Source organism: Ruditapes philippinarum, unplaced genomic scaffold, assembly GCF_026571515.1.
Source record: "Ruditapes philippinarum isolate M1 unplaced genomic scaffold, ASM2657151v2 ctg18082_1_1_1_1, whole genome shotgun sequence".
In the NCBI taxonomy this organism is placed as follows: domain Eukaryota; kingdom Metazoa; phylum Mollusca; class Bivalvia; order Venerida; family Veneridae; genus Ruditapes; species Ruditapes philippinarum.
Window position 1 is genome coordinate 855 of NW_026861586.1, and position 15,904 is coordinate 16,758.

The 15,904-nt window shown below is 30.1% G+C and overlaps 1 protein-coding gene across 1 annotated transcript; it reads left to right on the plus strand.

The window, feature by feature from the left end:
• Positions 1 to 4,245: 4,245 nt before the first annotated feature.
• On the plus strand, positions 4,246 to 10,526 carry LOC132716248 (uncharacterized; the record flags this gene model as incomplete). Its single annotated transcript, XM_060699485.1, is given in 5 exon segments — positions 4,246 to 4,652; positions 6,896 to 7,052; positions 7,876 to 7,997; positions 9,331 to 9,457; positions 10,029 to 10,526. Coding segments are annotated over 5 exon segments (792 nt in total). The 3' UTR covers positions 10,363 to 10,526.
• Positions 10,527 to 15,904: the final 5,378 nt, after the last annotated feature.

The following is a 15,904-nucleotide window of genomic DNA, read 5'->3' on the forward strand; positions in this document are numbered from 1 at the left end:
TATTTAACGGGTAATTATATAATTAAAAATTTGGGTCCGTTAAATTTTGCTTATGATGAAAATATTGGGGGAAAAGGCGTAAAATGAAAAAAAAAAAAAAAAATTTGCTGAAAGAAACAAGTAAAATTCGTCTAAAAAGGAAAATTATCATAAATGAAATAAAATTAAACAGAACAAAAACAGAACAGAACAGAATTTTATTTGAAAAAAACAAAAAATTTTATATATAATAAAAAAAAGGAGAACACTTAAAAGTATATTATTGAAAATATAATACTAAGTAAAAAAAAGCAGGAATAGTATTGAGATTTGTGAAAAAGAAATTTCATCTAAAATAAAACAATATATGAAAGATTAATTTAAAAATTAATTATGTGCATGGGCGAAAAACCTTTTTAAAAAACAGAGAAAGAAATTTTTGTGATAAAATCTGAAAACATTTGTTTTGTAATATTAATTTGATATAATTAAGAAAAAGGAGAGATAAATTGTAAAAACTATAAAAAGGGATGAAAATGTAGTAATATCGTTATTAATAGTAAAAAGCTACGTTGTGGGTAAAAAATTTTTTGCTAGATTTTTATAAGAAAAATTTTTTTTTTTAGCAGCTGCATCTTTTTAAACACACTGGGCCTTTAAAAAAAAGTTTTTTTTTAATTTTTTTTCCTTAATTTTTCATAACATGGGTTTTAAAAAAAAAGTAAAATTTTCATCTTCAAAGTCAAACAATTGTTTGAAAAAATTCTTTCATTTCAGGTATTCTATTTTTTAAATAACGCCCGGGTCTGTATCCTAAGTGAGGTGCTGATAAACGATTTTTTGTAAAATAATTCTTAGATTAAAAGGTAAAATATCCAAAAAATTTTAAACCTTAGCTTTTGCTTAATATTTTAAAATTTTCAAGCACTGCACTATTTAGGGTTCCCCAATTTTTGAAAAATCAAATTTTTTTAAAAAATAAAAATTTTTTAAAAACCGATTAGGTAAAACACTGCAAATCCTTTTCACTTAGAAAAATTTTTAACGTTTGAAACCCATTTTACGCCCTTTAATAAATTATAAAAAGGAATTTTTGAAAAAAATTTTTTCTGAGTTATTTCCCCAAATTTTTTAAAAATTTTTTTTAAAAAATTTTTAACCCCGGGAAAACCCAGCACTTGGGGTTGAATTCAAACTTTTAAAAATACTTTTTGCAAAAAAAAGTGGATTTTTTCAATTCCTTTGTTTTTTGTTAACCCATAGTTTGTGAATTTTTAATATCCCACCAAAATGCGTAAAATAACTGACATAACAATAAGGGTTTTAATTTAAATTTATTATTTAAAAACCTCTCCAAACAGAAAACCTGTTTTTAAAAAAAGGTGTAAAACCCGTTCCAAATTAAAATCATTTCTTTTTAAATGTTAGGGCCTTTGTGGGCCCAACTCTCGTTAGGTAAAAAAACTCTGCGTTTCAAAAAACCCCTAATTTTTTTTTTCTCCGCGTTTACCTCCCCCCCAGGTTCACAATGTGTGTAAAAAATCAAAACTGTTTTGCAATTCCGCGGGGAGTTTTTCCCTAAAATGACCATATCATTGAAAAACAAACAAAAATTAAAATATGCGTTATAATTAACGGGGCTTTCGGGCATTTGTAATTTAGAAACAAACATTGCAAAAAGTAGAGGGACTTTACCCCCCCTTGAGTAAGAAGGCAAACAGAAATGAGAAATATGAATTACATTTTTTCCAAAATTTATTAATTTTTTAATTTTTAAAAGAAATTTGTTGTATCCCCTGTCTATAAAGTTAACCATAAAATTTTTATATAAAAAAACTTTTTAAAAGATTATAAAAGCTGCGTATAATCGTTTTTTCCCATTTAGGAAATTTTGGGTAATAAATTAAAAAAAAAACAGATCTCGTTAAAACGGCCTTTTAAAAAACCGAACTGGCGGGGATAAAATTTATTCCCAAAAAGAAAAAAAATTCTTTTTTAAAGTATCCATAAATTTTTAAAGGGCAACAACTAAGGTTATGCCACGGTAAATTTTTTAATTTTCCCCTGTTCCCCCTTTTTAAACAAGGTTAATCAACCTTCGTCCCTTTTTTCCCGGTAAATCCCCAAATTTAAACAGTTTTTAGTGGGACAGTAGCCCAGTGGTAGGAGCGCGCTTGGGGGAGGGGTCCCGGGTTCGAACCCACTAGGGGCACTGCTAATTTTTTGAGAAAATTTACGGTTTGCTACTTCCCCCAGGTGTAAAGGGTCCCTGGAGGGTGGTTTTAAAACCCTTGCGCCAAAAATGTCGGGGTGCACTAAGCGGATTAAAAAACTCCCAGGAGTTGATAGATAGATACCCGTAGCCCCATACCCGGGGTAATAGCTGTAAAGCGGTGAAAATGCTAAAACTGAAAATTAGACTATAAAATGCAATTACAAAAATTTTTTAAACACCGCGTTAAAAAAAAAATGACTAGCAAAATATCATACTCTCCAAAAATATTCATTCATAAAAAAGTCATACCCATGGCCATCCCTTTAAGGCTTAACAAAAAGACTTTCCCCAACTGAAGACAATTAATCTGCGAAGGGGAGTCAATATCGTCAAAAGTTATGGGAACAAAAAAGATTTTTTCATGAAAAAAAAGGTTTCTAAGTTTGAAAAAAACCAAAAAAAATCACTAAAGAAAAATTATTTTCTCCTTTAACATTTTGTTTTTTTTAAAAAATTCCCAAAAAAGTTTTTGGGTTACAACTTTTAAATTTCTCAAAACTCTTTCTTTTTTTTTTCAAAATTTCTTTTCTTTTGCGGAAAAAATTTTTTTTCTTTTTTACAAACAAAAAATTCCCCATTTTGCGAGATTTAAAACTATTAAAAACTTGCAAAGAACTAAATAACAAGTTTTTGCATTTTGAATTCAAAATCAAACCAATATTATTTTTCCCCCAAGGGGGTATCACAAAAAGTTACTTTTTGTTTAAAAAAGGAAAATAAGATCGGCAAATTTCTAAAATGCTTGTAAACTATTAACTGATATTTATTTACGACCTTTGCTTAATTCAATATATTTTTAATCATTTAAATCAGGGAACCCGGAATTATACCGAGCGAAAAATCACTCACACCGGGGATTCCATTTAATCCCTAATTTGTCTTCTTTACGAGAACGTTTAAAGCTTTTTTACATGATAAAAAAAATATAATGGGGGCATATCACCCCCTTCTTTATGCTACAAAATTTAAAATTACAGAAAAATTACATTCTTTTTTCAACAAATAATCTATAAAATGCCCCCTTTTTGATTTCAAAAGTGAAATTACCAATATTGTGTCTACATAAATTTCCCTTAACTTGCTAAAACCCTGCTTTACAAAGCAATGAGCATTTTCCCTAACGTTTAAAAGATTATCTAAAAAGGGCCCCAGCTAAGGTATATCGGGAAAATAATCTCGACATATAGCATTTTTTTTTCAAATACTAAAACACTTTTTATCCAAAATCAAATAAAAAATCTCCCAAAAAAATTTCGGGAACCATTTTAAAAAAAATTTAAATCATTTTCTAACAAGCCAAATAATCAAATTACAACTTTATGCGGGGAGTCTTCTCCCCCCAAAAACGCCCAATATTTTACATATTGCAAGGAAAAAATTTTTACTAATCTTAGCCAAAATTTTAGTTAATGATTTCTTACAAGTTCAATACCACCTGATAATGGTCTTTATAATAAAAAAAAACCCCCGCTACATCTCTTTGCATTTCGGTGTTGAAAATTTTTTTAGAAAGAATTTGATAACGAAAATTCAATGTTCTGTAGTTATTTGTCCAAATTCATAAAAAACACAATATCGTTATCTGAAATAATTTTCACAAAATCGTCATATCCACGTTTACCTCGGGTTAATCCATTAACATTCCAAGACAGAATCTTAAGGTCATCCTCTCTGAGACCCTAATCCTTCACCTATACAAACTGCATATAAACACATGCCGTAAAAAGTATATTTTAGTCGAACATACGATCAAATCCAAAACTGTAGCTATGGTACTTTAGCTCTACAGCGGTTTTTACGGAATGAATATTTTTTTGTAATTATGTTTGAAATACACATTTTTTATTAATGTTTTAACATTTTCTGTCTTGCAGGTGTTTGATGCGACGGGCAATTTATGAACATCTCAACATAAATTTTGTGTAGGAACCATATATAGAACCATATATATTCATCGACGATATTAAGCGAAACATACACGAAGAGCAAAGTTCAGCTTGTGCCACTTAACTTGAAATTATATAGGAAATAAAGCAAATAAACTATAAGCGCAAAGTGCAACGTTCGCCTCTCTATCGTACAAAGATTGGGATTACTTAAAACTAACTGCTGCACAGTATTTAATGTGAAATAATCATAACAGTGGAAAAATATGTAGTGATTTTACAAACGATTAAATTCCTTGTGAAATGGAATGTGTAGTAGGGACAATATTGTTTCAAAAGAGTAAACGTCAAGTGACAATAAAGAAAAGTCAATGACTGTAAGTGTCACACATTCCGCGTCAAGTGGTATATATGTTTTCTATCGAATAAAACCTAAGTTGTATTATTGATACTTTGTAAAATGCGTCGTATAAAATGGAAGGATATATATGCTCAGAATTTCATTATGATGGGTAAGTCGCCTTTTTTATGTATTAGATGCATGAAATATCATTTACTGATTGTAATTCATTGACTGTAATTAGAAATTTATTTAAGTATGCTGGTTTTGGTAATAAATTAAATTTAAACGTTTGCTTTATCATTTTTGTGATTTTTTTCTGCTGGGTTCGATAATAAAATAATGCTTAACTCTATCTAAACTTTAAAAAATTTCTTTGGACGGTTTATACGCATGTGCCAATTATTGGAAAATATAATATTTATTAATTAAACTATCAATACTTTTTGTATTTTAAATATTTAATACATTTATGATTAAGTTTGAAAGCACTCCTTCTATTGCAACTAAACAATTCAAATTGTATAATTACAAAACACTACCAGATAGCAACACATCAAGAGCAAATTGTCCCCTTTGGTTATGAATCTTGATTAATTCCTGACAGCTTTTATGAACGTTTTAGAAAATAGAAAAGGAAATCTCAAATTAACCAGATGTCATGATACAAAAGTGTGATAAAGAAAAATGAATACACGTGGATCATTATAGCGTTATGAAAATCATCCCTTGTGAAGGTTATGCAACTGAAACTATGCTTCAGCCCGTATTTTTTCCTTTTTTCTATTTTGTTTTTCTAGTCATCGTCCAAAACTTCAAATGTTTAGATTTAAAGTGACAAATATGGGGGAGGGGGGTCATGATAGACTCGATTTATTGAAGTTATACTTTTTGCATGACAATTCGATTAAATAAGTAATACGTTTTTTTATACATTGCTTTCGAGCAAAACGCTTTCTTTAGAAATTTAAATGAAACAATGTGATGGGAAAAATGGGAAAAGGTTTAAATGACGAAAACAATACAATGGCTGCTCTTCTCATGCCACGCTATACAAACAAACGTTTCAGACACTATAAGATATACCACTTGTTTTTTTATAACTAGCAGAGTTAGTCTAATAAGGTAGAATATTCATTACAATCCTTAAAGTGCACTCAAGACACATCTGCTATATGTCAATGTCTTAGAACTGTTGTTATATTTCTTTAAGGTGTACTTTCTCGTTTTTCTGTTGCCAGATTATGGTCAATGCACGTAAACTTCTTTTTGAGAAACATTTATTATAAAACACTTAGGGCATAGTCGATAGTCACTGTAATTAATGGATATATTTGTTATGCCAAAAGTATAATCTACTGCAAGAGCAAAAGTGTGAACGATTAGTATTTTAATTTGGAAGAAACATTTTTTTTCAGTGAGATCTTGATAATTTTCATTACTCACCTATGTCGCAAAACTGTCTGCCAATAATACATCAAACACGAAATATCGAACATGTATACGACAATCAGAACACCTTCAATTTTAAAACCCTAAAAAATTTCTTATTTTTTATTAAATATAAAAACCAAATAAAAGTAGGCTAAAGGAAAAAATGTTATAATTAAAAAGAATTTTTTCTTTTCCTTTAATACGGCTTTTAAAAAAAAAAAACCCTTCCTACCTTTTAATGGAAAAATAATTTTTCCCCTTTTTAGTATCGTGTATTTACCATTTTTTGATAAAGGAAAAAAGGATTTATTTTTGTTTTAAAAATTTGAAAGGGAGCTTTTTTTGTTTTTGTTTTTTCTAATTCGGCGTATTTTACCAAAAAAAAAATGATCCAATTTTTAATTTATGACAATAAAATATTTTTTTAGTAAATCCAAAAACACTCAAAGAAATTTTTTTCTATTCAAATAAAAAGGGGCCCCGAAAAAAAAAATTAATTTTTTGAATTGTCTTTTTGGTTATCGAACCAGAAATCAATGTTTTGTTTTCCCTATGCATATAAATATACTTTTTAAAATTTACCAATTTAAACATAACCACATAAAAAGCTAAATTGGTGCTTTTATTTGAAGATAATTTACATTTTTTTATTGATATTATACTACATGGCCCTTGATATATTTCATTCTTAAAAAACATACAAAAAAATAGTACCTACAAATCACAAAAAAAAAAAAAAAAAAAAAAAAAAAAAAAAAAAAAAAAAATTTCCAAATCATTTCGTAATAAATTAAAATTAAAAAATAGTTTTTTACATTGACTGTTCATAAAATTAATGATTAAATAATATCAATATGTTTTAAAATCTGTGTTTGAAGTTCTAATATTCATTAATTAATAAATTTTAATGCAAATTATCAAAGACCTTTTAAAACATTATTAAAAATAATGTTTTTCTGATATAAATTTTTAAATTTTTAGCAACATTTTTACGTTTCGTGACGTCCCAATGTTCGGAAACACATAGACAGGCTTGCTCATTCCCATTCATTCAACTACAAGCTATTAGTGCCGCCATTACCCCATCTGAAAAATATGTCCCTGATTACAACGAAACAACTCTGAGAAATGTATGCAAGTAAGTATCGTTTTCTAATATGATGAGAATATTTTTTGCCCCTTACAAATAAAGTCAACTCATACTTTACACGTTTTTAATCAGATACACGTAAAATATATATTTCAAATAACAAAATGGGTTGCGTTGATTGAATGCTATCCTGCCTTGTTATAAACTTAAAGGCATATTTAGCGCCCATTCCTATTGTTTTCAAGCGTTTTTTTTATTTCAAATGTAGTTACAGTTTCAAAAATGTTTCAAAAATGTAACTTACAAACCATTCTATTGTTGCTTCTTATTCTATCTGATAAAAAGTAAAGTTATAGGGATAACATTTTGTATGGAAGTCGAACAACAACATTGTTTACATTTTGATACGTTTTAATAACATGATGTCTAAATAATAAAAATATTGATAGTGAGTTTTAAGATGATCAGTTGCCATGTCACTTATTATATATTAATAAACTATGCATTGTATTCTTTTGTGATGCAACATGTAAATAGAGTTAACAAAGTGTCGTTCTGTTATGTTATGTTCTGTTCACATTCAGCACTACGTTCTTCTGACGATAAACATCAAGCATGCTCTTAATCATTTATCAATCATTAAAAAGTTATAAAATATATTTATTTTTTGCAATGAAGAATTGTCTTCACTTCTTAGGCTTACCGTACCTTAAATAATTATACCGTTATACCCCGTTAAAGTTTCAAATCGAACCGAAATACGAATATCAGACTATTTAACAAACATCGAACTGTACTTTTACGTGCGTAAATGGTATGCATTTTAGTTTAGTTGAAATATTAATATTGTACCGTTCTTTTTCTTTTCTAGTTGGTACACCGACTACATTAATTGTTCAAAGCCGTTTTTACCTACATGCAACACACAGACGGTGTCACAAATACAAACATATGACATTACTCTGGGATTAATTTGTAAAGACTTGTTCAATGGTAAGTTGTCCTAATTAGATTTGACACGCTTAATATCTTACAAGCAAGAGACTTCTGTTGGGCGGCATAATTTAATTTGCTCCTTATAACTACATCTGTGTATAATAAAAGTTATCAAAATAACTGCGCCAGATCAAGCTAGATTTAACTGCTGGCAGCTCTCGTGACACATCTGGTGTTCTTATTTTCGGTGTAAACAAATGACGTAGACGATATTGCAAGTGGAAACAAATTAAACAAAAAAACAAAATCAAAAATTTGCAGACTGTCGGGCAAGAAAATTACAAATGCATTGCGTATCGAATTTGATAAAATAGATGAGAAATAGTGGTACCACTTAATGTCAATATTTTAAGTAATATGTTGACGTCTTAAATAAAAGAAAATGCTTAAACAAAGTTGAACGTAATGTTAAGTAACATATATTTTTGTGCCCGCCAAAACAATGTTTATGTGATAATGATAAAATTAAGGAAAAGTTATATTTTTCCAACTCAAAATTACTGAGGCGTTTATTCCTCCTTTTTATATAATCAGTAATTGAAAGGAGATACCTGAGTATTATTATATTATTGGTCTGTTCATCCGAAGCAAACATTTATTCAAATGGTATTGATGTTGAAAGTCGAAATTTTATTTTATTTATACCCAAAGGTGTTAATCTATTCCAAAGAAGATGTTTAAAGTTGCTCGTTTTTCAGCTTTGTGTTTATCTTATTTTACTTTATTTTATTATTATTTTTTAGCTTCTTCAACTTCAAGATAATTTATTTAAACACCTTTACTGAATTTTGAATTTTGCTTAAATTTTTGATAATGAAAATGAGAGATGTTATTTCCTTTAACTGATACATCCCGCCCCGCCCGTTGCATCCTACTTTTTGTTTAATGCCCTGCTGGGTTCTTTACCTGTGATCCAGTGAGGCTGATTATGTGTGAGTTATGTGACTGTTGCACTGCCTAGTTGATCTTTCCTTTTCATATAATATACAATGAATTGTGTCAAGATTTATTACAAGATCAACAAACGGCCAGTTCAATAAGAAAATATGAAAAACAAGATCAACAAGGAATGGAAGCATTCAATGAACGCAGCCCCCAACAAAAGACCACCTGCAAGGAGCCTAGCAGGACACCAAACAGAACGGGGCACACGGGCTTGTCAATTAGAAGTTACATTAACAGAAACGTTAACAAATTGACAGCATAAATAAGGAATACTTATACGATTGTTACTTACTTAGCTATTAAACAAACAATATATTTGACAGGAAAGTCACAATGCCAATTATCTTTAAAGGTTTAAAATACTTGTTTGATCAATATATTTCAGGCTATTTGTCAAACAGAAACTGCTACGACAGACTAAAATCATCATATCAATCGTGTAAAGACAAAGAACTCGCTACAGTTAAAAAAATGGATCAGTCAGTTTCAGCATACACGTACATTCTTTGCAGGTTTTCAATCTTGTTATATATTTATGTCTTTATACTATCATTTAAAACAAAAGGCCAATATATGAACACTTGAAATTGTCTGTCATTTTTTCACTTTAATGTGATACTCTGTTTAAATAACGTTTAATTACTTAATCCTCATTTTCTTACTTTTGGCATGTATAAAATATCTTCAATCTACAGTTGAAAGCAAATTATGTTCAAATGCCCTGTCTTGTCTCTACCCTTGTACCTTTATTCGTTGCGCTGCTGGGTGCTACATTGACAGACCTGTGTAGCTGAGTACTTTTGGGACTGTGTTTTGTGAATGTAGCTTTTCTCTCTTGATATTTTCTTTCATATTTAGTATAGTAACAAAGTAACGAATCCGTTCATGACTATTTGATTTGGAAATGAAATACATTTCGAGTAGTTGCAAAGTTTTTGGCTTATAAACTGTTGTTCAATTATACAGTACACCTCAAAGAACATTCTGTGGAAAATACAGCAATGTCTTATACTAGTAATCAAACGGTGAACAAGGGAGTTAAGCATAAACGTTATCATTATGTATCTTTTTTTAACTTTTCAGTGCGTCAAGAAAATATGCTCTTTGTGTTTACACGGCAACAGCTCTTGGCTGTTCTATGTCAGCGGCAGATGTGTATTTCAAACTTTTAAATCATACTATAAGTAGCGTATTTGAGATTAATAGTTACCAATGTACATTACGTCATCCCATGGATGAAATATCAATATACACAACATCGCCTTCCACAGCTTCAGCCGCTTGGTCTGCTCAAACTACCATGGATAATACTCGAGATAAACAGAAACATTATAAAGAAGTGTCTTGTTCCGTTTGTGTACGAGCATTTTCGTTGTTAACGTATATTATAGTTCTATATTTAACCACCTTTATGTAGCAACATGTGAATGATATTAAAGAACGTGGTTGTGATTTAAACTATTTTGGTGCTATGCATTAATTCTCAAACATTTAAGATACAGTAACCTCATTTCTGCATCACTATTGATACATTGAACAATTGTAAAACTGTATACCTTAATAAAATTTGTATTACATTTATATGTTTTAAGATGACTTTTAATGCTTCCGAGAGATCACACTTTTTCAGATTTTTAAGCTATTATAAACCTGAAATGTCACATAGAAAGGTTCATGATCACTGCCGCAATAGTATAATCTTACTATTTTACTTGATACTTTTTTAATTTTGTGCCCCCACTAAGGGGGGGGGGGTATTAAGATTTACCCTTGTCTGTCCTTCCTTCCGGAAAATCATCCAATGGCCTAGAGCTTCATTCTGTCCATAATCTCAGTTAAAAAAAAGAAGTTAATTCCCATAAATCGACTGGTTTATGTGGTAATTTTACTTCTTTATGTCGAAAAAAGACATAAAGATCAAAGAAAAAAGCACTGAAACATCAAATGTTGGCACGTCCGTCCGTCCGCTCTCATGTTGTGTCTCACGTAGCTTAAAAAGTATTTGACCTAGAGTCATGTTAGTCAGCATGTGTAGTTGTGCACCTTGGGTTTTGTGTGTCTGTGTATTTTCATGTGGATTTATTCAGTATTTGTAGAGTGATTGCCCTTGACTTTGTAAAAATTTGCATTGTTCATCATATGTCGCACGTAGCTCAAAATGTATTTGACCAAGAGTCATGAAACTTTACAGGAATGTTGCACATTTGCAATTTTCAACTTGTGCCACATGTTGCCAAAAATATTAAATCTATGTGGAAAAAATAACGATTACATCATTAATTAAGTGTTGAAAAATACGGAATTCTTGATCCATTGCAAATCGGCACATTATTAATGCAAGTACCTGTAGAATGTGTATGTTAAATTAATTTATTTTTTCATTCTGGAGAAGTTTGGAAGTCACATACATTAGAATAGACTATAGACAAAATCATTCATGAGGCGCTATGGTAAAGCCACAGAAAGGGCACGGAAATTACCATTGATTTCGACAAGCACGAAAATGACTTCCTGCCTATAGTACGAGATATCAGAGAAAAGAATTCAATACCCAAATAATTGATAACAATTCCAGTGATTTCTTTCCTTGCATTTTACTTTCGAATAAAGGCTGTTTCCCCTTGCCCAAAATAGGTATATTTTCCCCCTTAAAATGCTAATATTTTCCCCTAAAATTCCTTGTGCACATTCTTCACAAGAGTACTTGACTTGTATCAACTAAAATATTGATAGCCTCTGCTATGAACCATGCATGTAAATTGAACTGAAATTGAAAATTTTATAACATTTCATTCTCAGTTGTTTGAATTTAATTTTTCAATTTTCTGATTTCACGCGCTATATTTTCCCCTTCAGAAAGCCACAGGTTGTTTTGAAATTTGGAAAAAAATCACTGCATTCTTGACCCCTAAACATCCATATTATATATAACCATCGTTTAACAAAGTACAGTAAAACATATATATAATAAATACCACATTTATATAGCGCCCTTTTCATTAAAATGTTCAAAGGCTTAGTAATATTGAAAAGCAGCTGATGATAACTGAATCGGAAAGGCTGAAGTGTTCACTGAGAATTTTTGGACTGAAAGAGATTGAGGAAGATAACACATCACTCAAAGGTTTGATAGTTGATGAAGTTCTTAGTGTATTTAGAAGTGATGAAGTTAATCTAACTTCTGAAACAATATTGTTTGCCAGACGAATAGGGGGAAAATCCGATGAAAGTGCCAGGATGGTAATAACGACTTTTGCGAATAGTGAAGATAAATTCAGGTTATTTAAGTATAGAGATGTCCTGCGTAGTAGAGGAATTCGCATCTCCAATGACTTGTCATTCATACAACGCCAACAATTGAAGGAGATAAAGCAGGGTGGTTTGCAAGGTTATTTTAGAAATGGGAAATTGCATACATACAAGCCTCAATCTTGTACTGAATACACTGGTAATACTCGAGTTTTCAAGCGAGCTTCTCGTCAAGTCGACCATCAAAATGACATAGGCCCAACTGATCAAGATATCATGGAGACAGGACCTAGTGTTATTGAAAGTCAGCAAATCAGCAGCAATGATCCTAATCTTAGTAGGAGATAGGATGGAGGTCAAAGCCCAGCACATTCATGTAAATCACTTAAATTACTAACATGGAACATAGAAAGTTTTAAATCTAAAATGTGTAACTATACAATAAAAGATATGTTATCATCTTTTGATATTTTTGGACTACAAGAAACATGGGACCAAGATTCTGACTATCAACAAACTGAATTTCAAGACTATACCTTATTTTGTTGCAATGCAAAAAGATCAAGTGCTGGAGGAAGACCTATGGGCGGTGTTTCAGTATTCATCAAAAATGACTTATTACCTTATATAAAACGTGTATGTGAACTTTTTGAGTTTGGTGTGGTGCTATTGATTGAAAAGTCTCTTTTTTCTCTTAGTAAAGATGTTTTATATGTATGTATGTATGTTCCCCCAGAGAATTCACCTTTTTATTCTGGTATATTTAGCTCTGGTTTGCAACAACTTGAAGAATTTATAGTAACATATCATTATTTAGACTATGAGTTACTGATAAATGGAGATTTTAATGCCAGAACAGGCTGTATAGCTGATTATATATTAGGGGATACAAATATTCCAGAATTGAATGAATATAATGATATTCTTGATGGTGACATTGGCATGCAAAGGCTTTCTCAAGACACAAAAATTAATAGACTTGGAAAAGAGTTGATTGAATTTTGCAAAGTATATTCATGCTATATTGTAAATGGGCGATTTGGGGGTGATGATTTCACATTTGTCAATCAAAATGGGTGTAGCACAATTGATTATTTTATTGTCTCTAAAAATATTTTAGAAAAGGTACAGAAATTTGAAATTTTGACAAATGTAGAAAGTAGTCATTTACCGTTAAGCCTTTGGCTACTGACAGATAATTATATATCAAATGATAAAGAAGGAAATGATTATATTCATTATTATTATTCACTAAATGAAAACAACTGTAATGAATATTTGCAGTGTATAACTGAAAATGTATTAAATGGGTGCCTTGATACAGCTGATAAATTGATAGATGATAAAGAGTCTAATGTAAATGATATTTTATTTGAATTACAAAATGCAATTTGTCTTAGTAGTCAATCATTTTATAATATTAAAAGGAAATTTGCTAATAAAGATAAAAAGTGGTTTGATCGAGACTGTAAAGAGGCCAAGAAATATTGTAGAAAGAAATTGAATGATTTCAGATTAAAACGATGTGCTAACAGCTTAAACAATTATCTACTTAGTAAACAGAACTACAAATCATTATGTAAAAACAAAAGATTGTGTTATAATAAAAATATTTTGACAAAAATGGAAAATTCAATTAATAATCCAAAAATCTTCTGGCGGGAGTTGCAAAATTTGTCTAAAAGGCCGAAATCAGTTCCAAATGTATCATTACATGACTGGTATGAGCATTTTAACCAATTGTTCTCTTCTTCCAGTTCCAGTGAAATTAGTCCAGGAAGTGATACTGTCTTAAATGAAAATTTTGATGAAATTGAAAATATTATTTTTAACTCCTGTATTACATATGATGAAATCATTTAAAGCGTAAAAGCTTTAAATTTACATAAAGCAACAGGTGGCACTCTTGTTCCACAACACTTTGTTTATGGTTTAAATGTTTTACTACCATTCATATGTAAGTTGTTTAACAGATTGTTCTCAAAAGGTGAATTTCCAGATTTATGGGCCAAATCTATAATTATTCCAATACATAAGAAAGGAAGTTTTAAATGACCCAAATAATTATAGAGGTATAGCCTTGCTAGATGTATTTAGTAAAATATATATTTCAATTATTACTAAGCGTATTACTTTTTATGTAGAAGCTTTCAATAAAATAACTGAATCTCAGGCAGGCTTTCGCGCTGGCTATTCAACAATAGATAATGCTTTCGTTTTATATTCAGTTGTAAATAAGTATCTAAATATGAAGGGCAGAACTGTATATGTTGCTTTTGTTGATTTTCAAAAGGCCTTTGATTCTGTGGATCGTTGGAAGTTATTTGATATTTTAAGGGATCATGGAGTTAAAGGTCATTTATATAAGTCAATAAAGGCTATTTACACCTCTGTAAAAGCATGTGTTAGAACTAATGATGGTTGTACTGATGTATTCTCCTGTCCTATAGGATTAAGGCAAGGCTGTAATTTAAGTCCGATTCTTTTTGACATGTTTATCAATGAATTGTATACACTTTTATGTAATAAACAATGTAAAAGGTTTGCAACTGTTTCCAAATACTATGGAAATATTTCTTCTAATGTTTGCAGATGACATCGCTCTCCTTTCGGTCACTATTGTAGGTCTTCAAAGACAATTAAATTTATTACATGAATTTTGCATTGAAAGCAAGTTAGTTGTTAATATATCAAAAACAAAAGTTCTTGTATTCAAAAAGGGTGGATGTGTGGCAAGAAGAGAGAGATGGTCATATGCAAACAATAATTTAGAGATAGTTAATGGCTTTAATTATGTTGGAATTTATTTTACAAATAGGCTATCTTTGTTTAAGATGGCTGAAGCTATGTCAGTTAAGGCCAAAAAAGTCCTTATGTATATATTTAGTTCATTTCAAAGTTTTTCATGTCTATCTACAAATACATTTTTCAAAATATTTGACTCTAAGGTTTCATCTGTGCTGCTATATGGGGCAGAATTATGGGGAATGAAACAACCACAGTGTATAGAAATTGTACAAAATTATGCATGTAAAAGAGTCTTAAAAGTACAAACAAATGCATGTAATGATGCAATATTAGGTGATTTAGGCAGATTCCCAATGCATATTTATTCAGCAAAACGCTGTATTAAGTATTGGTTACGTTTGCTTGATTTACCAAGAAATAGGTATGTAAAACTTTGCTATGAAATGCTTGTTCATTATGATAGTGTAGGGCACACAAATTGGGCAACAGATGTAAAAAACAATCTTTATTCAAATGGGTTTGGATATGCATGGGAACAACAAAAAGTAATAAACAAAAAACTTTTTGAAAAGCAATATGTACAAAAGTTGAAAGATCAGTATATTCAAAATTGGACTGCTCGGTGCCGATCTAGTAGTAAATTATATAGTTATATACATTTCAAACAAAATTATAATCTAGAAAAATATATTGCAATACTTGATGTTGAAAAGTTTAGATCTAGTATGGCTAAATTTCGTAGTTCATGTCATAATTTAATGATTGAACAGGGTAGACATAAGAATATTCCAAGAGACTTCCGTTTCTGTCCTTATTGTGAAACCGTTATCGAGGATGAGTTTCATTTTGTTCTTATATGTCCTCTTTATTCTGAAATCAGGGGAAAATTCATACCATCAATGTTTATTAATAATCCTACTTTGGATACATATTACAGGCTGATGTCATGTGACAGTACAAAT